This window comes from Eleutherodactylus coqui, chromosome 3 (genome assembly GCF_035609145.1).
Source record: "Eleutherodactylus coqui strain aEleCoq1 chromosome 3, aEleCoq1.hap1, whole genome shotgun sequence".
Taxonomy (NCBI): Eukaryota; Metazoa; Chordata; class Amphibia; order Anura; family Eleutherodactylidae; genus Eleutherodactylus; species Eleutherodactylus coqui.
In genome coordinates, this window is record NC_089839.1 from 95,178,633 (window position 1) to 95,205,480 (window position 26,848).

Below are 26,848 nucleotides of genomic sequence, written 5' to 3' on the forward strand. Positions count from 1 at the left end.
TATCTCACTGGGGAACAGAAGAAGCCCAGTGCATTACACTGTGACAGACTGATTTGGGAAGTGACATATTAGAGTTGGCTACTATTGGGCAGGAAGGTAGGCAACTTCCTTTCCAATTCAGCCACCACACTTGTTAAGGTTGGGTTCACATATCAATTAGTTCTACGTTGAGTCTTTCTGCCCAAGGTTCTGTTTGAATGGTATTCAAAACACAACCCCAAATAAAACCATTGACTGTAATTAGGCAAACTGAGACAAATGGGGCAAACATGGTTTCGATTCATTTCCGGCATTTTTGGAGGGCCCATAGTTTAGTCAACTGAACTATGGTGTCCTCCAAAAAAGATGTAAACAAACAAAAAACAAGTCAAACACAGTCTAAAATGTGTACATTTGGTCTCCATTTACCTAAGTAGAGTCAATAGTTCTATTCTGAGTTCTGTTCAAACACTGTTTTCAGCGATTCAAACAGACCCCAGACATGAAAGGGCTAAAGGTAGATTTCAATATTGTATAAATCCAGTTTAACAGTAAATAGAAATTGATATAGTGAGTGACCCACAGGGGTTGAGAGCAACACAGATGAATCATACCTTCACATTGGTCCCCAGCAGCAGATAACTTGTAGCCATTATTACATATACATGTAAAAGATCCCCTGGTATTCCTGCATTGTCCATGCCCACACAAGCTTGTATCTTGACATTCATCAATATCTGTAGAGAAAGAGACAAAACTGTGGTTATTGCTACATTTTTTCTAATTACATGTATCTCACCTTTGTGCTATAGCATTAAAGGGCTTGTCCCAAGAATAAATAATAATTTATACTCAAACAAAACACATTTTTATCAGAATCTTTAAAAAAATGCTTCTGTGTCTAGGGCTCCCTGAGTCATGACCAAGAGTTCCCCAGAACACAACAATGAGAGAGGCTGTCTCCAAGAGTGGGTTGGGGCAGGGGGGGTGTGGGCCGCTCTCTAAGATAGCCACCCAGCTGTTCCCCCTTCCTCAAATACAGCTGAATACAGCAAGTGTGCTTAAGGGAGCACACTGCACCACTGTTCAGTGATTTGTCTGTGGTGAAGGCGCAGGTAGCAAGATGACATCGCTGCCTGTGACATCCTGTCTAAAATAGGACAGGCTTTTCCTGTCTGCCTGCATTTGAATTACTGCACGAGAGTTGGCCCTTGGCAGTGAGGATTTAGGGGCAATCAGGGGGTCACAAAGTGACCTGTTTTTTGTCAGTGGTTAATAGTAAATATAAACCAAAAAGAATCCCAAACAGGGAAACAGCAAATACACATAGTGCGTGTCAGCAGGCTCAGATGTTGCTCAAAGTCACAAATTATTGGCAGGCCTTACGCAGCTACCTGTGGTTTTCTGCAAACTACAAAGTTAGCTGAAAAGTTACATAAAGCTACACTAAAAAAAAAAACATTAAAAAACTAGAATATAAACATTAAGAAAGCAAGTAGTATGGGATGTATTGGTAGTGGTAGTGGTGGTGGAGATGGTAGAGGATGGGCCAAATTGGTACTTCAAGAAGCTCACACTGAAACAGCTCTTCTTTCTGCAGGAGCTTGCTGCCATTCCTCAGAAGTGGTTCTGCTTGTGCATTACATTGGTAGCATACAGAGCAGGTCATAGAGGGGATGACACAGCATGCCTCAACTACCACAACCTCCTCTTCCTCCCAGTCACAGTCTGCATCAGTCAGCGATGAATATCCGCCATATAAATGCACTGATTCCCAGACATTTTTTTCTCTTCGAAGAGGAAGATGAGGGTAGGAAAGTACGCATGCACAGGCAATGTTTATTCAAGAAGATGTGGAAATAGAGGTTCTAGTTCCTGATGCTCACTGTTACATAGAGTCCATTCAGGAGAAAGACAACAAAGAGGAAGTGCAAGGTAATGAGGTGTTTGATCTAACATGGACAGGCAGTGAGAGTCATCATAGCAGCTCGCAGGGGAAGAAGGAAGAGGCAAATGTTGCAGGGCATCACCATGCTATGGCAGGGAGTAGGGTGTGGCATAAAAACAAAAGGCCTGTACCGCCTCCATCAGCTACTACTAGTTGCAGCAGCACCAACATCAGGTCACAGCTTGGTCTGCTCAGAGGACTTTGAAACCACAGGTGATGACAGAAGATTGGTCATATGTAAGATCTGTGGTTAGCATTGAAAACACGGCAAGAATGTAAACAAAGTCAACACAAAGTGCATGAACAGTCACATGAACTCCCACCACACGCCGCCTTGGGGAGCCCACCTCGGCCAGAGGGCAAAGGGTCATTCTCATCCTGCTCCCTCTTCCTCTGCTGTAGTTGTCTCTTCCCCCAGCTCCCTCCCTGTTCATGTAGTAGCCTCTGAGCACAGAGAGGCAGTTTTGCATAGGGGCAGTATTACACTTACTTCAGGCCTCTTCTGTGCATTTGAAGACTGAACTGCAGGCTTAAGAGCCAGGAGTGGGAAACGGAGAGCAGAAGTTTAGCTCCATCATCAACACCACCGTCAACAAAATTGACATATACCCCATATTCCAGTATGTTCCAGGTCAACAGCCAGCCCTCCATCCCCCAGCTATGGAAATGTAAAAAAGAAATGCCACCCCAAGCATCTATGAGTACAGAGCCTAAACACAAGCATTGAACAGCTGCTTGCAGTGGAAATGCTGCCCTTCAGGCAAGTAGACACAGACACCTTTCGCAATGTGATGCTCTGTGTTAACCTACAGTTCAAGATGCCCAGCCGCCATTTCTTTGCTCAAAAGCCAATCCTGCCCTGAACTGTCATGTGAGTGATAATGTGTCCCTGGCATTGCAGAGTGCTGTCGGTGGCAGGGTGCCCTGTGGTCATGCAAGCATGGCCAGGGCCATTACATATCCTTAGCAGCATACTACGTAAAGCTCCTGCATGTGGGGCATGAAGCCAAAAGTGATACTCCATGTTTTATGGTACCCCCAAGACTTGCGAGACATAACAATAAATTTTATAGTAGCTTAAGCACAGCATTTCCCCAGTATAACAGATGTGGCATAGTTTTTTCAGCCCATTTTAGCCTGCAGCAAGAGCACAGGGTGGGACTGACAGTCACAGGCAGCACTTATCTATGATGGTCCAAGAGTATGTCAGCTCCCGCATGGATATAATCAGACATGGAGTTGGCCCCTTTGATTACTGAGTGTCCAAGCTGTATGAGTGACCAGAACTTGCACGACGTGCTTTAGAGGTGTTTGCCTATCCCATTGCCAGTGCGCTATCAGATAAGATGTTCAGCACAGCTAGGGGTGTGATAACTCATAGATGCACCCGTCTACCCACAGACAATATGGATCAGCTGACGTTTATAAAGATGAACCAGGCATAGACTTCATCAGACTTCTGCATCTCCATGGAAGATTCCACTGATTAGTTAGCACACTAGCAATTTTTAGTCACATATGATTGAGCTTTGATTTATATCAAAGACTAAACTGTGCCATCAAGGTGATGTTGCTGGTAGCAGTGGTGGTGCTGTTGCTACTGTCCTTCTCCTGCTTTCACCATGTTTTCTTCTTCCACTACCTCACCAAATGAAAAATATCTCAATATGCAAATATGGAGCTACACCTCTCATGCTTCCACCAGAGGCACGCTCTGCCCTAAAGGTGCTGTTGCTGGTAGTAGTGTAACTGCTGCTGCTCTCATTCTTTTGCTATGTTTCCTCCTCCCCTTCCCACCCCCCCCCCCCCAAAAAAAAATGTCCAACACACAAGAAGCAGCTGCAGCTCTACAGCTTTTCCTTGCAGAAGGCCGTGCTCATGTTTCATATATATAGGTTGTAACACAGAGGACCAAATTCATTATGCATAACATGTTGCAAACAGTATACAACCATTGACCTATTGTCTTTGGCAACCAATAAGAGGCCAATATTATTAATCCAGGGCCTTTAAATTATAAAATTATACTGGAAATATATGGAATTTTATCAAATACAAAACAAGCAGACAGTGGAATACATACCATCGCATCTGTCCCTAGCTGGGCTCAATTGATAGCCTTGGTTGCAAGAGCACAAAAAGGAACCTTCAATGTTTTGGCACTTGCCATTCAGACATAAATTACCCAGCTGACATTCATCAATGTCTGTGGAATTAGAAATTGTAAAGCAATAGTTATTCAGACGGATTATCAATGTCCCATAAAACGTTTAAAAATTCTAGCATTTTGACCTCAGAGAACATATTATATAAATCTTTAAAATGTTTGACCCTTTAACAATATTAATAATTTGTCTACAGGATAGATGATAAATGATTGATTGCTGGGCATCCGACTACTGAGACCCACAGGGATCATGAAAACCAGGTTCCCAAGTCTCCTGTGTGAATGGAAAGTTGGTCATTCATAAGTACTATGGGACTTGTGTGAACAAATAATCAAATCTGACCATTGAAAATCTGTTGCATTTATCAAGAAAAGTATTAGGGTGGTGTCATACTAGCATAAAAACTGTGAAAACTGTATTTTCGCCCAAAATATCTGCATGTGAAACCATCCTTATGCCATGTTCACATCTGTGCTGGAGGTTCTGTTTGGAGTCTTGACACAAAATTCCGAACAAACTAACTCACCATGCTGCACAATTTCATCTGGTAAAATGCTGGAGAGCAGGACAGAAGTCAGATGGACTCCATTATAAAGAATGGGTTCCATCTGGCACCATTCCGGTCTAGCATGTACCAGTTCTAGTACTTGTAGTTTTTTTCTTTTTTGGGCTCCTAGGATGGCGCTAAACAACAAAACCTTGAAGTGCTGATGTGAAACCAGCCTTAGACTTCAGAATTTTTATGGTTCCCTACGTGTTTTTGTTACACGTGAGTCAGGAGGGGCATCGTTTCTCATTAAGGAGAGGACCTAGAAAAATTAATCTGAGATTTTCGCATTCATGGCAATGTAAAAGGTTTTTACCACAATCAGAACATTCCATAAAGCTCATCCGATCACGACCATATCTTTTGTCTAAAACCGCCTCTAAGAATCTTAAAAGTACAAAACAAATCTGGTATGACATGAAGAAGGTTACAAAAGCCTGACATTCAAAAATGGAACCAGATGGCTCTATTGGTCAATAGCCTTCTACTACATTCTCATCGAGCCCAGAACTGACCCTTCATCTAAAAACAAACAAACGTAAGACTGCAGCGGAACATCTAATTACCAATGCACTGCTTGCTGTCAGAGGTTGATTCAAATCCAGTTCGGCACGTGCACATGTATGATCCCTCCAGATTGGAGCAGTCACCATTGGCACACAACAAAGTGTCTTCTTGGCATTCATCGACGTCTAAAAATTAAACAAAAAATGAAGGTCGGTAGAAAAAAAAACACATAAGGTACAAATGTGCAGACATGGAGGAACGTCACTTTCATTAGACAGTCAGGCACAATGCCAGCCAATTTATTTTCAGTCTACATTTGAAACAAAATCTGCTTTCAATTTTCATATTTTTCTGAAAGGCTCATCAAGGAAAGCCAATGGTGGTTGTATTTTCTGGCTTTATTAAAGCACAAGGCAATATTTAATAATACAGATCACATATCTGTCCAATAACAGGAAAAGAAGTGGAAAATGAAATGAGGAGTGTTTATTGCACAGCTGTAATGATGTATTGATTATCTTGGTTTTAACAGACTATTAGAATGGCCTCTTCACTTGCAGGTACCAAATAACAGGTACAGCTCAGACTCTTAAGGGACTTGAGCAAATCTAAACTTTGGTTCAGTGGAATACTTCATTCCGAAACGCTAACATTTTGAGCAGCTGCACAGAAGGCCCGATAGCTGTGTGTTATGGCATGGCAGCTGCAACCAAGAAGTGGATTCGAGGTGACGTCATGACAATAGCCCCCTCTCATGTGACTGCTGACGCATGCACCCTGTCATTCATGAAGACATCATCTACTGGTGTAGAGTTTCATTGGTCAACGGGGAGGTGGTTACCCCAGGTGGCCAATCAACCATTACCGTAATGTATTTGTTATGGCCTCTTCCCTTAGAGGGCGCCGGTTAATCATTTGCCTGGTGGAGTTCTGGTTGGGTTCACGTTCGTTTGGTGACCTCACACTTTCAGAATAGTCTGAAGTGTAAATATTTTGTTGAGATGTATAACATCTGCTAACTCTTACTGTTGTACCTATTGTGTATTACATCTAACAGTTGTCACCCGCCTCATCACCACCTAGGGACGGGCAAGGTAGTTCCAGGTTCCGGACGTGGGATTGCCCTCATCGGGGCAATCATCCTGCTTCTATGTAGGGATTCCTCAAATTAGTATGTTAGGGTGAGATTTTCCTTTTCACAATTTGTTTGTTTCGTTTTTCAGAATTTTAAGTGTCCTTTTAAGACAACTTTTATGTCACATCAAAATGCAACGTTTGCTGTCCGGCTTGGACGTGATACCCTATTTGTACTTCAAGCTCTCAGGATGGTGATGCTTATATTCATTACATACATTCTACTGACAAGAATCTTTATAAACTCCTTGTCTGTAACATAGTAAACTTACCATAACATCGTCCATTAGATCCTCTATATCCATCAGGACACGTCACACAGGCAAACGAGCCAGGGTTATTGACACATCTGTCATACGGACATGTGGTTGGAACCAAGCATTCGTCAATATCTGCCGAAATAGCCATATCTGAGGTCATGAAATATCCTATACCTTCTAAAATTAAAAACTGATCTTTAATGTATAACAGATTGTATTACTTCTAAAGGAAAGCTGCAGGGAAATACTTCAATGGAGACAAATGTAGGATTAAACCAAAATTACAATTACAATCATCCCTAATCTCCCAGTGCAGTTCAAGGTTTTAGAGGATTTCATTTGTCTGCCCTGCCAAACATATTTAAGTAAATTAAGGCAATGTAAGGGAATTGTGAGATCATTAAATAGGTATAATCATTACGTAAGTAATTTTTTAGTTTATATCGTTTCTCATAAGGAATACTGGCCATTATAGAGACTACAAACCATTTCTTGTATGAATTAGGTGAGAATTTACCCCAGCTGAATACCTCAACCCCTTGATGCACCGATAACTGCCTGGCACCAAACCATCCTTGCATCATTCAGGTAGTAGATATTGTGCTCTTTGACTAAACTCAACCATGTCTACTTCAAACACACATTATCCCAGCATTTTTAACATTTTTTTAAACCCTACTAGAAAGTCTTGATTAATCTTTGAATGTGTATATACAATGCTCATCTACCCTAACAGATTATTAGTAGTCAGCCCAGGAGGTCTTTGTTAAGGCCCTTTTACATGGGCCAATAAATCCTTCGGATTTCCACTGGAATGATTATTGTTCAGTGTAAATGCATGCCTGACTGAACAACTTGTTGACTTTTCGTTCGTAATTCAGTTTCTGCATACAGAAAACTGAAAGATGGGTCGTCCTATGTTAACATATGAATGGCTGCCTATTTATTGTGAATGGACGCGAGCAGGCCAGAAAGATCACCGGCTTGCTCCACCTCCATTCACTAGTGTTGATCATTCTGGTATAAAAGCACAGGAACTACTATTACTGAGACGACCTACTGGGCATCAGTTGTCCGACAGGTGATCTCGAATAAAAAGGCCTTTAGGACCCAGGCTATCCACATAAAATCATCAGATTCAGGGACCTCAATCTTTGGGCCAGAAGGTATTTATCAGAACCATCATTCGCATTGATCATAACTCTGAAGAGCTCAATCATGTTGATCAGTGCCAAGTCTAAAGCCTTGCTTACTAATGTTGCTAGTTGTGAGAAGTCAGAGAGAAGGGAGCACTGGAACACTATGGCAGGAGGAAAGGGATGCTGGTTACTCATGTCCTAATGGAAAGTGACACAGCCTATTAGGATAGGAACAAACACTGCTGTGACAGGGTGTGACTACCTGTTAAGAATGTGACCTAGTCTGGGCCTTAAGCCTTTTCATCCATGTGTAGTGCATTAAAAACGGCTACGCAAAGACAGCATACAGATTGTGTGAAAAGACTCATCACATGCACTTTTCTGATCTGTTTTATGGGCAAGATTCATGCATTCAAGTCAATGGGGAAAGAAAAAAATGGACAGCACACAAGTGCCTTCCATGTGCTGTCTGCTCTTTTTTAACCCTTTCCAATCCAATTTGTATCCTGATTTTCCTAGGGGGCTTACTCTTTTTCTTATACAATGGCGCTATATGCTGGCTAAAGCCAGTACTGCATGAGGTGACATGTTGGATAGGCCCTGACAGCAGAGAGGCTGGCAATATACAGTAAGAGAACCCCGACGGATGTCTTCCAACATCGGAGCTGTACAGCCTTAAATCATAATGTCTTCAGAGGGCAGACGGTGGATTGGAAAGGGTTAAAGATGCAAAAAATAATAATTGGACATACGAACCAAATACGTAAGCCACACAGAGATGCACATATATAGAAAAAAAACTCCCTTTTTAAGAATGTAACATGCGCTTTTTTTTTTTACACAAGTGTCCAACTAGCCTTAAGGTGCACCGATTTTCTTTTCATTAAAGTATTCCACAAACCATAGCCTTTTATATTTTTCAATCTATGTAGCCGTATGAGGGCTTGCTTTTTCTGAGGTCAGTCGAATTTTTAGTGACAACATTTTGGGGTACATTATATGTAGTGAATGACTTTTATTCTTTTTTTTTAGTGGCGAAGGACAGTGATAAAAAAGCAATTCTACTACCTAATAGGCGTATGTACATGGCAAACTTAGATGTCACTGTTAGGCTCCTGGCAACAATATCAATCCATCAACCCACCCATGTGAGCTCATTGTGAGTTTTCTGTAAGTATGATGGTTAGAGCAGCTTTTGCAATGTATAATACAGCTGGGATCAGCCAGTAAGTGAATGTGCCACCTTTTGCCTATACCATCACTGCGCTGTCATAGGTTGGTGGTCCGCTTACCACAATGTACTAATAAAGTGCAGGATTAGGCCTTAGTCAGACGGGCGTTTTATCGCGCGATTTGCGGATCGCATGACGGATGCGCATGTGCAAATCGCGTGACCGGGGGCGAAAAATCGCGGGAAAAATCTGCACCTAGCCGCGTTAATCGTCGCAGCAAAACGCCCAAGTTGCACAAGTGTATGTGCAACTGCGCATGCTTCAGCACAACATATTTGTGCTATAAACAATGTTAATTTGCATACATGACTGCGCATTGTACTGTACTTTTTGCGCATGAAGGGCTTGTTCATATGCACGAGCCACACACCCGCGATAAATGGCTATTTAGCCTATGTGTTTTTTCACAGAATTGCGGAGCATATAGCTCATTTGTGCTCACATGGCAGTGGGGACGCTTGGCGTGCAAATGCACACAAAATACAGCAGGTCCAAGAAATGCACTTACAAACAAAGGAAATGAGAATGAGTCCATTGACATCAGTGGGTTCCACTCTATGCGTATCGTGTGTACAAATTTTGCAATTTTGTGCAAAACACCCGTACCAATGAGCCCTAAGGTTGCTTTTAGACAACAGCTTATCAGCATGTTGCTTACCTTCACACTGCCCTCTTCTGTTCATGCGGAAACCAGTGTCACAGTAACGACAACTGAATGATCCTACAGTGTTGACACAAAGGCCATCGGGACACGCTTCGGGTCTCAAGCACTCATTCACATCTGAAGCACAAGAAAAAAAACTCATGTGTGGATATAACACATGGATATAATGCATTCACACGTATTATACACCAGAGAAAAAAATAGATAGAAACGAGCTGTGTGCACTTTTCTACCATTTCCATGCATTTTTAGTCTTTTTGCCATGCCGTCTTCACAATGCATTGTTGCACATTTTATAACAGTTGAAAGCTGCATGTAAACACATTACAAAAGCTTAAGAACTCATGGCTTATACATCCGAAAAGCACAACTTAACTGTATTCAAGACAGACACTGACCCTGTCAACAGCGTTAGGGTCATTGCATACTTTGCTTGGCAGAAAACGATAGACATTTTTATTTTATTCTGTAATTTTTTTTTAACTTATTTTTGTAACTAGTCTTTTTAACATCTATGTTCCCCATGGTATCTTATAAGACCTCATTTTTTCTTCTATGGGAGCCCCAGTTACAGGGAAAACATCCTCCTGTAGTGACAATAGTTACTAACAGAGCTGGACTTGGCCTGCTAAGACTCTGCAGCTCTACATTGCCAGTGGGCACCCGGCGATCATGGGTCGAATAGCAGAAGCGGCACTTTTGTATTGTCTATTTAATACATAGCATTAAGTGCTATGTAGCACATAAAAGAGAACCAGAAAAGAGTTTTTACCCTGTTCTGCCTTCTTCTCCGGGTCCTTGGCTGTCACTGACATCTGAGGACCCGACCTGATCCTGAGAGATTGCAGGAGCTTTAATCTTGCACCATATTTTTACTATGGTGTGGAATTAAAGCCCAGGACCAAGCCCTACATATTTACGACGCTTTGTCCTTATTGGGTTAAATCATAGGCACAATAACCCAGTGTTAGGCCAGGCTCACACGGGCGAATTCCAATTGCAGAATCTGCAATTGGTGTCTGCATGGAGGATCTGCGGCAAAACGCAGGCATTGAAAAGCATGTACTTTTGCTTTTTCACTCAAACTGGCACGAATAGCATATATTGCGAGCATAGGAAAAATCGCTGCCTGCTCTATTTTGTCACGGACGTCGCATAGGCGGCCTCCATTGAAGTTCATAGAGGCTGTCCGACTCGCAGGCCATACGCGTTCCCGTGTTATCACTAAGAAGAAAAAAAACTGCACTGTGCATGACCAACAGTGAGTGGCTGCAGTCATCCACATTACAGAAAAATCAGGGAAGGCAGGGTCATCGTCTGGGCTCACAGCCGGAATCCGCTGCGGGCCTTAGTTAAGCCTTGTTATTGCTCTCAGTTGGCCTAGTACCTACTTGGAAACATGTTTGCAAACACCGGAAACGTGTTTTAAGAAAAAGAATGTTTGCCAAACCAGTTTGTAAAATGTTTTGAGTCCAGACCGCCATAACGGTTTGTATCCAAACCATCCCACTTTCATTAGAGAAGGCCTACTTTCTTTCGATTATACTATGATTTGTGTATATGATATATATGCTACTTACCACATGATGTTTGTGCTTGAGAAAGTCTTAGGCCACTCTCAAACAAGCACTTTTTACCGTGACGTTTTGAACACTGCGTTAATCGCGGTAGAACGCTCCCATTGATTTCAGTGGGGCCTCACAGACCTGCGTTGAATGCGGTATCTTCTAACGCTTGCTTCTTGTCAGTTCTGTCTGCTCTATTTTGCCGCCTTTTCGCACTTTTTTACACACCTCATCACCCATCACAATGTTTGGTGTGTTAAAAACTGCTGTGTTTTGCCGACACTACGTGTTAGAGGGGGTATCACATCTGCGCTGGAGCCTCAGGTTGAAGGTTCTATTGCAGAAGGGACACATAATACTGGAAGAAGCATGCAGAATTTTTGCTTCCAGTAAAATGCCAGGCAGTTGGGTGGAAACCGAATAGACCCAATTATAGTCAATATGGTCCTCTCTGCTCTGTTCAGTTTCATCTTAAGACGGAGCCATTCAGCCAGGGGATTCCTCTTTCTTGTTGCCATAATGGAGCAGGAAACCGGAACCCACAACACAGATGTGAAACCACCTTTATTTGAGGCAAAATTTTGTGTGTCCTCATCACATGAATAAACCAAGCGGATTCCACCTTTTCCATGAAATGTTGCCTGTCTACCTGTTTACTTGGATTAAAGCTGGAGTTTCGATCCTCCCCTATGGTAGCCTGCATATTAATTAGGATACAAGTCATGCTTCTTCGGAGGCTATCTTAGATAACTGTGTACTGGGCGCACTTAAAGAGGTCTGTCATGGCAAGAAAAAAGGGTCTGCCATTTTTCCACACAGTGCCATATCTGTCCATGGGCTGTATCTGCTATTACATCTCATCCCCATTCAAGTGAATGCATCTGAACTGCAGTACCAAACACAGCCATTGGACAGATGCGGCGCTGTATATGCAAGCACAGCAGACACTTTTTCCTAATCCTGGAAATAGCCCCTTTAATGCTTATTAGTTGTAAAGGTTCTTGATTCCCAACAGATGTGCGTACTTACACCAGACCGTCTTTTGGCATTAACCAGTTTCAAAATAACACCACATACCCACACAGTCTGTTCCCCGTCCATTAGCCATGTATCCCGCTGAACAAATGCATAGATAACTTCCATCTGTGTTCTCACAACGGCCATTGGAGCAGAGATTGCGATCTTCTGCGCACTCATTTATATCTATAAAAACATTTAAAAAGTTGATTAAATATTAAGTGCTCAATCCAACCAATAAGAATGGCGTATGTGCAAAACAACTAAACTTTGTACCTCCCTCAAAACTCACTGAGGTTCACTGCAGTGTCATGCTGTCACTGATGTGTCTATGGCAGCCAATCAATGTCCGTGTCAGGGATGCTTCACGCACTGTGTGATGACATCCCTGCACTTGCTGGTGATTGGCTGCTATGGTCACATTAGGCACCTTTCACAAGGGATGGAATAGTCCCACAATTATTGCTACTGCAAAAAAACGCACCAAAATCCCATCTAAGGCAGATTCACAGGGGCGTATCTGCGCATGCAATACACAGAGATTAGAACCAATTCATTTACATGGGTTTGTTCTCATGTCCCTTCTATAAGCACACATGAAACTACTAAAATGGCTAATTAGTTTAATGAGTTCCAGATGTGTTCTTTTTCCTGTGCAATTACGGAGTGTTTCACACATCTCCTACCAGATTTGGCGCGCATTTGCACCCCTATTGACTTTTATGGAGACTTTTGGTGCGCAAATGCACAAGAAAATAAAGCATGCTGTGGGTTTTTTTGCACTACCGAAATGCAAAGGAAAAATCCACGCACATGAATGATCCCATGGGTTCTATTCGCTGCGTACGCAAATATTGTGTACGCAAATACGCCAATGTGAAGCCGGCCTTAGATATGTAGATTTTTGGTCGCTGCCAATTCCATTCCATGTGACACTTGGATGACACTTTGTTACGCAGTGATGAAAAACAGAAGCATTGAGAAAAAAAAAGTGATTGATGCAGAATGTTTGGGGCTATTAATGGAAAAAAAACACAAATGGAATCTTTTTACTCTTTAATATTCTTTGAGGCTAGTTTCACACGGGTGTGATATGGCCACGAGAAAATTTGCAATATCGCACATGCGATCGCAACTTCATTGAGCGTCAGCGATGCTTTTCCTAACAAATAATCTAGCATCACATTGCTGCCGCTTGCAATTTTCTTGCATGAAGGACAATAAGAAATTCTAATGTTAAAAACCTATCACATCTCACGAAAATCGCAAGTTTATGCGTTGCAATGCAATAAAACAAAGGCTTCATAGGAAAACATGGGTGATAAAAATGAGCAAATTGCAGAAAGATAGGGCAGGCGGCGACTTCTGAATCTCGCAACATTACATGAGAGAAAACATCGCAGATGTGAATGAAACCATTGCTAAGTATGAGTTTCATAATTCTGTTTCTTCACCTGAACTCGCATTGCGCAACAAATGGCCCGATTTTATCACCCATATGAAAATAGTCTACGGGTGAGTTCATGCGCAGCATATTTTGGTGCGGATCTGCGCCAAAATCTGAAGCATATTTTGCACTGTGTATTTTGGTGCGGATCATTTGGTGGAGATTTTGATGCTGTGTTTGCAGCTGATCTACAGCAGATTCCTGCCTTTCAATGGAAGGGGTATAATCTGCTGCGGATCTCTGACAAACTACACAAATTACGCAATTTCTGCTGCTAAATGTGCTGCAGATTTGGTGTGGATTTACTGCTGCGGAAAATCCACAGTAAGTCTGTTATGTGTGAACGCATCCTAATACATATATTGCATGCACCGTGTCAAATCCACCGATTTACATATACATATATGCACAATATCTGAGGAGATCCTTACCAATACATTTGGTCTGATTTTCATTCCTCTTGTAGCCTTCATGGCAGACACACAGGTATCCAACGGGCAGGTTGACACAGAAGCCTTCTCCGCAGATGTCGGGGTCCACTATGCATTCATTGACCTCTAACGAAATACAGCAGAAAACACCAAAATCAGGTTATATGATACTAAATGGGTTGTGCCAAGATTGACGTTTATCACCTATCTATAGATGAGTGAGACTCCCACCGATCACCTGTCTGTAGGATAGGTGATAAAAGTATGATCGGTGGGAGTCTCAACATTGAGACCACCGTCGATCCTGAGAGCAGGGATCCTGTGCCCCCCTTTTTGTCACTTCAGACTCACTGCCCCACCCACAGTGATGTCAGATTGAATGCAGCAACAACCGCATATGTCCGGTGTGGCTACATTTGTAGTGGCCCAGAGTTAACGGGCCCCTCCATAAGTGTGAATATGTTTATCGTGACTTTGTATTGTCAGTATCTTCTATGTGTATGCATTTGATGTGTATTGCACCTCTGCAGCACTGAATGGGTTAATGTCTGGGTTATGTCTGAGAAATGTATCTTGTTATATGTCATGCGATCGTGCTATATCTATGTATTTGCAAGAGGTTCTGCAAGACTTGTTTTGCCAGAGTCCAAGTAAGTCTAAATTGGAATCTTGGGAAGAAAGAACCTTTCAGTGAGTAAGAGAAACTGTGACTCGTGGTAGGATGACCCAAAGATGGGGGAGGCTGAGAGATGGCTGACTACTTGCCCTGGACCCACTTCACCCAGGAAGTCTCTGCATTTCTAAGCCATATTGAAAGTGAGAGAGGAGCCGCCACACAACGCTGAGTGCTACTTTTAAATGTGAGTGTGTACTGGTAGAGAGCTGGAGAGAGTGTGGAGAGTCGCCGAGAGCAGAACCCCACAGATAACTGGGACTGTAGATTCTTCTGTCATCTTGAGAATACTTCCTCCACAGCACTATTCTGTTTGACACCTGTGTTATGCTGGCCGATGTACCATTTATGGACTGTAAATAGTTTATAAAAGTAAATGAGCGCTACCGGCCGTTCCCGGTTTTACTCAGAAAGTTATCCCTGTGTGTAGGGACTGTTTATTCCAACTTCTTGACTCACCGAAGAGGACGGAATGGTGGAGTCATGAGTGGCAAGGACATTTAGGTAAAACCGTGGACTGGGTCTTCCCTGTGAAACTCCCCCACTAGTAACTTGGACAGGTCCCGTGCTTCCCTCAGGGGACGAGATGGTAGAGCCCTGTGACAAGGCCTTATCTACCCCGCCATCTCCTCGGCTGTGGGCTCTTTCGCCACGAGCGTATGCATTTTTGCATTCTCTCATCCGAGCTATAAATTCGCAAAAATGGACGATTTTCCACGATCAAGTCCTGTGCTTAATTAGCCTTTTCTCATCCATTCACACGACAGGGTGAGACGGTTTTAGCACAAAAATACGTCACACCCCTGAAAGCCCTTGTTCGGTATAAATCCTTGGAATGACTTCCAATGCCTGTATAGAGGCACCTGTAAGCTTTTCGCAGTATTGGACACTGCTAAAGTGCCTCCTCCTCCCTTTTTTTTCCAGCTCCCATAGGAGTCTATGGTAGCTGCTGGCATATATTGGTCAAAGGATAGAACCAGAACTATCTTTTTACCCACTCTATATTCGCTGATGCGTATTTCAGTTGCGTATATTTCATTTTTCACGGTGCAACGTTTTTATGTGCCGTATATTCGCCCAAGTGAACAAATACATTGGAAAGCAATGCCTCAGATGGTTGCGGATATCAGTCGGGTGTGAAAACAAAAGCAATATACACCCGTGTGAATAAAGCAGGGTGCATACAGTGAGGAGGAGGGGCCCACGGAACCGGGATCTCAGCGGAGAAATTCCTACCGATCAGTTTTGTCACTTATCCAGTTGTAGTTCTTGTTCTTTGTTTTGGTAGTGTCTCCACAGGTAACATATATTGATATGGATGAGTTCTAGAATATCACATATACAGGGAAATAGGAAATATGATTGTAAGCTCTTGTGGGAAGGGCCCTTATTCTTCTTGCATGATGTATTAATACCCCTCATTGTCCGATTTTCTTTATACATGCGCCCTCTGATTTGTAAAGTGCTGCAATATATGTTGGTGCCACATAAAGAAAGACTATAATTATTAATTTCATGACTTTTTTCATATTCTATCCATAAAACTAAGGTAAGAGCACAGCTGGCAGTTTGGTACTTGTAACCTTGCCACTCCTGAAGTGACAGCAGAAGCTCATTGTTGCCATTGTGTTAGCAGTTTTATGGAAGGATACTTGAATGAGATAGACAGAAATGTTTTTGGTATTAAAGGGGTTTTTCCACTACTTGCTTTTATCAAACAGCTCCGTATATTGTGCAGTGGTCTGAGTTGGTACTGCAAGCCAAGTCCAATTCGCTTCAATAGGACTAAGCCTGCAATACCATTCCAGACCACTGTACAATGTATAGAGCTGTCTAAAAAAAAGATAGAAGTGGGACAAACCCTTTAAGAAGATAAGAATATTTCAAGGGCTCATGCACAAAGCAATACAGCTCCATTTTGCACAGAGCTATTACAGGGCTCCCACAGCGGTGTATGGGGCATCTCCTGTACCTCCGTTTCATAAGCAGGAATACAGGGCTTTTTTGTGATGCTTTTCTTGTAAATCTAAAATAACTTTTTTTTGGCATTCTTCATCGGATTTCATACGTAGAGGTCATCTACACTAGAAGCATTGGTGGAGTACGACACTTCTATACCTTTATAGGAGTAGCACATTTCTTATAGGCATACACAAATAGGTGAGTTGCATTTAGGGTGCAATCACATGGGCATATCGCGCTTATAAAATTGTGGGTCTGGATGCAAGTTTCATGCATTTTTGCTTTTAAAAAAAATGCATCGCATTTATGTACCTGCGTTTTTCACGCACGAAAAAAGAAAACGCAAGTGCTTTCAATAATTTTCACCGGAAAGAATCACATTGCATTTGCAATTTTAAAAAGAAGAAGAAACACTCATGTGAATAAACTCATTGAGATCCATTTGTTATTAACATGCAGGAGCTCCATCCATATCGGACGGAAGTCACGTGTGAATACACCCTTAGGGTGCCTACCCACTAGCGTTTTTTTTACTGTGAAATTCGCAGCATTTTTTTTTCTGCAGGGGTCTTTGGGCTATGGGACATGTAAAGCTAAATTCGCGATCGTGCAAAATCGCGATATCGCGGTAAATCGCGATTTTGCGCGATCGCGATTTTAACATTACAAGTCCCATAGACCCCTGCAGAAAAAAAAAACGCTGCGAATTTCGCAGTGAAAAAAAAACGCTAGTGCGTAGTCACCCTTATACAGTCTCTGCAGCTCTAAATGTAAGTGAATGTAACATTCAAAATGTACCTGTAACTTGAGTAGGGGCAATAACTTGACTTTCACTCGACTTGGACACATCGGGGGCTATTTCTACAGGTACGGGTGGAGATGATTTTTCAACAACAGCTACAATGCAAAAAACACATTTTAAAGTTTTCATCATACCTAAGATTACATTTTTCAAAGCAAGAATTAGAGTTTATTACTGCGATCAATGGACAACATGCTCATTACATACAGGACTGTGGTTATCAATTATAGTTGTGCCTGGGTGCGTCACCTCGAAATATCATCTCTGGTATTGGCTAAGCGTAAAATCAGCCATCAGACTGTGAAGTCAAGTGACTGGATCTAAGTGGCAATACCATTCATAGCTAATGGGCAAGAGTGGCACTCTATCTGCAAAGAGAATTAGGCCCTTTAACAAGCAGAGACTTTTGTTACAATATAACTGAGAATATTAGATTGTAATGATATAAGGCTGCTTTCTCATTTGCGTAGGGGGTTCCGTTTTCCTGCTTCGTTCTGGGAGTAGGAAAGGGAAATCCCCTGTTCGAATAGGTCCGTTTTATAATGGAACCAAACATCGCAGAACAGACCCGATTGACTATAATAGGGTCTGTTCGGTTTCCACTCAGCTTTCCAACATTTTACCAGAAATAAAAGTCCTGCATGCAGCTCCATTTCTTCCGGTATATTGTGCCAAATCTGCGATGAATCCTCCGACCGGAGGTTCCAACGCACATGTAAACGCAGCCTAACTTTATGGTCATAATTATCTTTATGCTATAGTTTCATTATACGGCTCAGACTGACATTCCCATAGAGAGCATTTCTATAATAAAATGAAATTTGCAATATATAACCTAAGAGATATGAAAATACATACAGGGGGTGGACAAAAACATGGAAACACTGTACGAAATGCATTGGATTTTAATCATTAACTGCCTTTTTGACCGCTGCTTGGCTGAGAGCTTTCCTGCCAAATTTGTGTTTACTTTACCTCTTGCCCTGGCTCAAACCCCTGACCAATGGAAGCTTGTTGCTCTGGCAGATGTTCACTTCTGCCCGGCAGTATCTGTGTCATATTACCTGCACTTAAAATCGGTATCTACATGTCTTATGAGATTATAAATCATATTTCAATATAACTTAAGCCATGCATTTTGTACGGTGTTTCCATATTTTTGACCACCCCCTGTACAAAAGTTAATTATAATTGTGGCAGAACGCACTGAAATATCACTTTTTATCAATTTGCCTTTTTATAGTCTCCATTTTAGCAAAACTTAAGCTGTATCTTTGGTCCTACTGGCTGTTATCATTGCAGTAACACCTAATAGGCTTCCCCATGCCTACAGTTGCAATCAAAATTATTCAACACCCATTGTAAATTAAGTTTATTTGCCAATTTACAAACTTTTAGCTGTTTGCATATAAAGCAATCAAACAAGAACAATTTAAATAGCTCAACACAACAAACAACAAAAATCTGTAGCGTGTGAATAACAAGATGGATTCAATCAAGTATCAGGAAATCCTAGAAGAACACATCATGCCTTCGGTAAGAAAGCTGAAGCTTGGGCATCATTAGATCTTCCAACAGGACTATGATCCTAAGTATACCTCAAAGTCCACCAAAGCTTGGTTTCAGAAGACGTTTGGAGAGGCCGTCACTGTCCTCTACCTTGAACCCCATAGAAAATCTTTGGTGGGATTTGAAGAGAGTGGTTACAGGCTGCAAACCCAAGAATATTAGTGAGTAGGCTAAAAATCTTCACGAACGCTGTCAGAAGATGAAGTCTAGCTCTGTATCCCATTTGCGGCAAGTCAGAACAGCAAAAGGTGATCTACTAAGTACTAAAGATGCTTGTCATGAAGGGGATGAATAATTCTGAGACTGCAGTAGTCATTAAAAGTGACATTTTATGTTGGGGGGGGGAATTAAGTGGGCAAATTCTCTGGAACAAGAGATGCTACTTGGAATGGTAAGTCGTAAAAGGAAACAATTTTGTAAATTTGGCAAATAACCTAATTTGCAATGAGGATTGAATAATTTTGATTGCAACTGTATATACATATGATAGAACATATAATTTCTACCTGGATATGGAGGATCTAATTTGATTGTGGAAATTCCAGGTGAAACTTGAAGCTGTCCTCGATCATCTAAGTTCTAAATAAGTACAAATGAAGACACAAAAGTTTATAAAGCACATAAAAGGCAAGGTATACTGAAAAGTGGTAGTTTTTTCCCCAAGCATTTCTATAAAAACAAGAGCTTCTAATGATATTTTTAAAATGGGGCTAAATATATTTCCCCCTAAATCCTGTAGACATTATAGGGGCATCATGATGATACACAAACCATTCATTGCAAATGCTTATAAGGAGGCCTTATATTTCATTGAATGTGCTGCCTTAAAGAAGACCTATGACAGGATAAAATTAGCAGGCCTAGCTACATAACTCTGTAGCCATCCCACCACTGTGTATCATGCACCTTTTATTCCTCCATACTCTTTACTTTGCCCAGATCAATTCTTCTTATTTTCGACACATGGCATTATCAAGGTGTCAAATGAGTGGTCTCCACCGCTCACTCTTAATGGGTGACTTTGGAGTTGATTGACAGCACCAGGGACCAAACCTAACTAAAGCTCGTCCTGGGTAAAGGAAGGCGGCTAGAAAAAGAAAAATGGGGATAGAGTCGCTGGAGCCAAAGCTGCAAAGTTATGCAGCTAACTCCACAGATTTTATTAGTGGCAGGTCCTCCTAAAGGCCCCCATACACCAACAGTAGCTGTTGGGGGAATTTCTCCTGACTCCCCCAACACATTAATGCTCAGTTTGGCCAAAGGTTCATGTATTCTGTAGAGAAAGCTTCAGCCAGACAGATCTGGCAGTATCTTATCTCCAGGAGAAACAAAAGACTCAAGCGTTGAAATTAAATGTGTCCAATTCTATTTCACAATAATATAGAATGTTAGGCCGAAAAAAGACCTTAGTCCATCCAGCTCAGCCTGCCCTCCCACCCCATGTTGATCCAGAGGAAGGCAAAAAAAGCCCCATAAGACAAAAGACAATTTTCCTAATTTAAGGGAAAAAATTATTTCCTGACTCCAATCTGGCAATCAGAATAATCCCCGGATCAAAAACCCTTATGAAGTAATCAGTAACTATAACATGTAACATTATAACATTCAAGAAAGGTGTCCAAGCCCTCTTATTTATCGAATTCGCCATTGCCACGTCCTCGGGCAGAGAGTTCCATAGTCTGACTGCTTTTACAGTAAAGAACCCCTTTCTATGTCTGTGTACAAAAATTCTTTCTTCTTGACATAGAGGGCGCCCCCTTGTTACAGTCACAGTCCTGGGTACAAAAAGACCCTCAACATTTAGAGAAAGTTGAGAGGGGCCCATACACATTCAAGTCATCCGATCTAGCTGAAATAGTGGCAATTGTATATTTTATCAATAAAAGATTATTAAAAAAAAAAAGAAATTGCGCCTAATGTGTATGGAGGCCTTTAACAAGATATCAAGGTATCCTACAAAACATGGACCACATTAACTAATAAATCACCCGTTTGTGTTGTGAGTGTTTCCAATTCTATAATAATCTCTCTTTGTCATCAGTTATAGTATAACTAACATTATGAGAACAACATACTGAGTGATAATTGGTGGGTACTTACTGAAGAATGGCACTGGCCAAGTGGCCCAACACTGTAAGACGTGCAGCACAGAAACAAGAGAGATGGTGATTACCTTTAGGCCTACAGTAATATATGCTAATCTAATCTGAATACTGTTCTGATGAGCAGACCATTTTAGGAATGGACAAGTAGTGCTAGAGCTCAAGAATAGGGCTGGCCCACGTTTAATAATGAGACTTGGGGTAATATAAATTTAACATGCAAATAGATATGAATTATGGTAATGCGAGATTAAAAAAAGACTACTTTACCCGATCTGTAGCTCTGGTAGCATCTAAAAAAATTAGAAAAAAGAAAAACATGTTAAAATATTACACATTTCCTATTGACCACAATGATGGAATGAACATCCATCGTGAACACACTAAGAGACATGATGTGGCACATATTTCATAATGACACAGGAAGAATGTTTCATCCATACTCACAAATCTAAAAAAAAATTAAGAGACTGTAGCCTTTTAATAGAAGCGTTTTATGAGCTCAAGGAATTTACATCAAAGCTTCAATTGTGGAGCGGTTGGTTTCAAATACCCATGTATATATTCATTCATTTGGTCACACATTTATCCATAAAAAATACAATAAACATTTTGATAGAACTTGCTATATGGATGTGGATCGCAACAGTCAAAAACATTCTCCCAACATTATGATTAGCTCCGAGTCACATGGAAGTCCTATCTCTCTTGGAGGTACAGGTCAATATAGTACTCAACTGAATGATCCTATGATCATCTGAATTGGGTTCGTAAACTCCATTGCATGCTGCAGAAACTACATCACATTGATCTATAGAAATGATTTTCAAAGTTTCTGCAACACATCTGCCACATGGTAATATATCCTTAAAGATGTGTTTCCATCTCAGCCCATTATTTCCCAAGCTGGACCAATTCTCTGGAATGCGCTACCCCAGACAATCAGGTTAATTCTCAATGCCCACAATTCTAAGAGTGCCCTAAAAACACACCTTTTTAGGGAGGCTTAACATATTCCATAAGTTTATCTCTTCTGCATTGTTTGTGCCATGGGGAATGGGGAGTTAAAATGAAGAAAAGCTGTCAGAAGGGAAAGGGTGTTTTCAGCAGTTGTGCTGAGTCATGAGAACAATTAGCTATTTACTAGAGAGGTAAGTCCTCCCTACAATGTCACAAGGCGTCGGAAGACAGGAAATGCCAAGGTCTTTGGTACCTGTCTGGCATGACAAGGTAAGATGCGCCTGTGTTTCGATAATGGCAGATGGGCAGTATTTGTTTTTGTTGTACATTGTGAATGTGAACTGTCCACTGTTAAACAAACTAAAGCTGGTTGCAGGCCAGTATGGAACAGAATTCAATGTCTTGGAGTGAACTTGGTGATCCATTGAGCTTACACACCAACATGCAGATAGTAAACTACTTTATTAAAGCTGATCACATACCGTCTCTTCCATTCAGTTCGGCATCATTTCCTTGTGAAACTGATAGAGCTTCTATAGGTTCTTCCCTTGTTATAATTGGTTGAAGTGTGGTTCTGACTGGAGGCTGCACCGTATAGGTTTTTGGAGGACGTGGACCTCGGAGTACTGGAACTGTGTATCCCATACCACCAGGGCAGATTTGCTTGAAAGCCGCTTAAAAGTAGAAAAAAAAGGCAGATCTTATAAACTGATTACTGATCACTGTTTCTCATACAGAGGAAATAATATTCCCACAACCCTTGTGCATGCAACATTACTCCCCTACCGACTGCTCAGTACTACAAAAACACTGCAGGTAAAGGCCTTTTTAAAATATTTTTAAGAAACATGTAAAGTAAACTTTTATTAGTAAATACAGACTTAGCTTAAAGGAACCCTCTGGCCCTGAGAAAACAAAGATGGCTGAACTACTTCTCTGACTACCTGATACACACTAGTATGCAGTGGTAGTCTAAAAAACACCACATGCTGCTCCTACTTGGAAACCTTAAAAATATTGTTCTTATAAGAACATTAACCCTTTCTAATCCAGTGTCGGCCCTCATCTGACATTAGGATTTCCTTGCATAACTTCGATGTCGGACGGGGTCAAACAAATGTTTCTAACAGTATGCAGAACAGGCTCTGATGTCAGAGGTTATTCACCATATGTATGTTACTGTATAGAGGACAGCACTCCGATGTTGGAGGCCGTTCTGCATATGCATGTAACAGTTTGTAGGACAGTGCTCCAGTGTCAGAGGCTGTTCTGCATATGTATGTTACAGTATGCAAGATAGCGCTCCGATGTTGGAGGCTGTTCTGTATATGTATATTATAGTTTGTAGGAGAGCGCTCCAATGTCAGATGCTGTTCTGCATATGTATGTTACAGTGTGCAAGACAGAGCTCCGGTGTCAGAGGCTGTTCTGCATATGTATATTACAGTATACAGGACAGTGCTCCGGTGTGGGAGGCTGTTCTGCATATGTATATTACAGTATACAGGACAGTGCTCCGGTGTGGGAGGCTGTTCTGCATATGTATATTACAGTATGCAGGACAGCGCTCCAATGTCAGAGGCTGTTCTGCATATGTATGTAACAGTTTTCAGGACAGTGCTCCAATGTCAGAAGCTGTTCTGCATATGTAGGTTACAGTATGCAAGACAGTGCTCTGGTTTGGGAAGCTGTTCTGCATATGCATGTAACGGTTTGCAGGACAGCGCTCCGATGTTGGAGGCTGTTCTGCGTATGTATGTTACAGTATGCAGGACAGAACTGTCTTGTATACTGTAGCATACATTTGCAGAACAGCCTTTGACATTGGAGCTATGCAGGGAAATCTTAATGTTGGCGGAGGGCCAACACTGAATTGAAAATTGTTAATAGTGAAAAAATTGTTAATAAAATCATCTTGATGTTTATCTTTTTGAGTTTCTGCTGAGTAATTCCAAGGAATCCACAACGTGCTTTCCCACCCCAAAAAAATAAGAGCTGGGGAGTGTGCGGGTGGCAGGGAAATTGGATTAGAAAGGGTTAAATGCCCACAAATGGAAAACATAGGGTAAAAGGCAAATTACAAACTAGATTACATCCAAGTTATGATGGATTGCTACAGGTCGTTGGACTCTCTTGCTGGAAATCCTAATTTGCTCTCCAATGTGAGGAATCAGTAAGCTTAGTGAATCGCCATCAATACTTGTCTCATGGATCCACAATGAATTCGACCCCTCTGGTATGACAAAGCTTCACTGTATAAGGCCTTAGTCAGACGGGCGTTTTTTCACGCGATTTGCGGATCGCATGACGGATGCGCATCCGCAAATCGCGTGACCGGTGCCCGAAAATCGCCCGAAAATCTGTTCCTAGCCGCGTTTCATTAGAAACGGGCCGGAGCTGTCCAGCGCATTGCATTCAATGGAGCCGGCAATACAGCTGGCTCCATTGAAAGCAATGCGCTGCGGGCGAGTGTGGGATGAATTGTCGGGAAGGGCTTAAATATATAAGCCCTTCCCTGCAATTCATCCAGAAAAGTGTTAAAATGAAAAATATATATATACTCACCTGCTCCCGGCAGCCGGAGTTCCGCGCGGTCGGCCTGCAGTGGGTGTGAAGGGGGTGTGAGTCAGACCTGCCCCCTGATTGGCTCAGCGCTGAGCCAATCAGAGGCAGGTCTGACTCACACCCATTCATGAATTCATGCCCTTCCCGACAATTCATTCCGCGCACGCCGGCAGCGCATTGCTTTCAATGGAGCCGGCTGGATTGCCGGCTCCATTGAATTCAATGGGCAAACATCGTTCTTCTCTGCCACAGCTGTTACAGCTGTGGCAGAGAAGAATGATTTGTCTTCTATATGTTCTCAATGGGGTCGGCGCTGCTGCCGCCGGCCCCATTGAGCGCATATAGAGAAGAGAACAGGAATCGCAGATCGCAGATAGGTGCGATCTGCGATTTCTGTTCTATAATTTATCGGACGAGCGCATAAAAAGCGCTCATGTGTCCGATACCATTGCAAAGCAATGGTTTTAAAAAAAATCGCCGGACGCATGCGCATGCGCAAATCGCGCAAAAAAACGCCCGTCTGACTAAGGCCTTAAATCTGTAAAACTAATCTGGAAAGAACATCCCCAAAGTATAATAAAAGTTTTCCACAAGCAGCAACACAACTAAAAGTACCTACAATACGTTTCTTCAATTGCTTCACTAAGTGCAAGCTATGCAAACATAATTATCATGTAACGCTGTCCACCGAACTCCACGGCTATGGAAAATATCAACCCTTATATCAAGTTCAATGTAGAGCGAAATAAATACATCCCCATCTTCATACACACTTAAAACCCACCAAAAACAACAGTTGTAAACAAGTCACTTCCTAAAGGAAACTGCTGAGATAATGTTCATCTGTTGAGCGATGCATTGAAAGACCGTCAGTGTTATTTTATAGAGAACAGTAGCCCTTAGGTCATGTTTTGCCAACAGCTCGAAAACCAGAAAGATATAACAGATGACCCTTAGACAATTATTTATAATGAAGCCAAATATTTGGCAGGAAATCACTGGAGCCTTACCACTAGTAAAGAGCTGAGAATTTATATTCGCTATCTCGCCTTATGCTGTAGAAGAACAAATCTACAGACATTCAAGTACAATGTCACATCATGCATCATATGTCTTCAGTTACTAACATATACCAACTATTTAATTTTATAGGAGCTGTGCCTGTAGTACCAAATCAAGCCACTGCAATGTTGACAGCACAATCTGCACTGACATTGAGCCTGGCAATCAACGGATCAGCAAGGGTCCTGAGCGGAGGACGCCAGCCGATCAACTATCCTGAGGAATAGTAAATAGTAATAGTAAAATTCCGTACAACCCCTTTAAGGCCTACAGGCAAATTTGGACCTCCAAGGCAGGAGGAGGCCTCTATAGAAACTATTGTGTATGAAAGTCACGGTCATTTCAAACAGCTGATTGATAGAGTTGGACCCTCACTGATATGATATTAATAACATATCTTAAGTAAAGGTCATCAATATCAAAGACCCCCAAAACCCTGTTAACCCATATTGAATTAGAGTATACTTACGTGTTCCAAGAACGGGGCACGTTTCGCAGTTGGGTCCCCAAGCTTTGCCTACACTGCAACAGCAGAGCTGCCTAGTGAGATGAACAGACAGCGGTAGCATGCATTGCTTCCCAGTACTGACTAGGCGGTAACATGCACCTTTCTCCTCAGATATCAAAAGATTTTCAACTGAAGAAAGAAGAGAAGTTTTATTAACACAAAAGAAATAAAATACAAGAAATTAAACTGAAGTCAAAAGCAAAACTATCCCAATACTTCATTTTCCTAGTTTACAGTACAGTTAGTAGTACTATTAGTTTATTCTGGAACCTCAAATACCAGATGATGATGTAATTCACTCAGCTGATGATGCAATACAAAAAAGAGAATCAGGCATCTTAGGCTGGCCAATTGAATGATAAAGTTTTGTAAGGCTCACGTGAACATATAAAGATTGGCACCGGCTGAAATGATTTGCAGTGCCTTTGACTCCATGCATTCGACTACAAGTGGAAAAACAAGTCCAGTAGAGGGTAAGTTCTGGTCAGCCAGACTTTACTTTATAGAGTAATACCGGGTCGGTCACACAGGATCCTTTTAGACGACCCATTTGAATGAGCAAGTGACGTTACCGCTAGCTGGCTCGTGCAGGCTGTTTAAACAGGCA

At 41.8% G+C, this 26,848-nt stretch overlaps 1 protein-coding gene across 2 annotated transcripts in view; it reads right to left on the minus strand.

Moving 5' to 3' along the window:
• The window catches only part of LTBP1 (latent transforming growth factor beta binding protein 1), a 373,900-nt gene that overhangs the window by 82,559 nt on the left and 264,493 nt on the right, over positions 1-26,848 (minus strand). For both annotated transcript variants that reach the window (XM_066595882.1, XM_066595883.1), the window contains 12 exons: positions 26,203-26,370; positions 22,589-22,780; positions 21,417-21,439; positions 19,551-19,623; positions 17,472-17,570; positions 14,039-14,164; positions 12,221-12,346; positions 9,573-9,695; positions 6,556-6,675; positions 5,209-5,334; positions 4,011-4,133; positions 594-716 (listed from right to left, as the gene is read on the minus strand). In XM_066595882.1, coding sequence (XP_066451979.1) covers positions 594-716; positions 4,011-4,133; positions 5,209-5,334; positions 6,556-6,675; positions 9,573-9,695; positions 12,221-12,346; positions 14,039-14,164; positions 17,472-17,570; positions 19,551-19,623; positions 21,417-21,439; positions 22,589-22,780; positions 26,203-26,370 — 1,422 coding nt within the window. The remainder of the gene's footprint in view (positions 1-593; positions 717-4,010; positions 4,134-5,208; positions 5,335-6,555; positions 6,676-9,572; positions 9,696-12,220; positions 12,347-14,038; positions 14,165-17,471; positions 17,571-19,550; positions 19,624-21,416; positions 21,440-22,588; positions 22,781-26,202; positions 26,371-26,848) is intronic.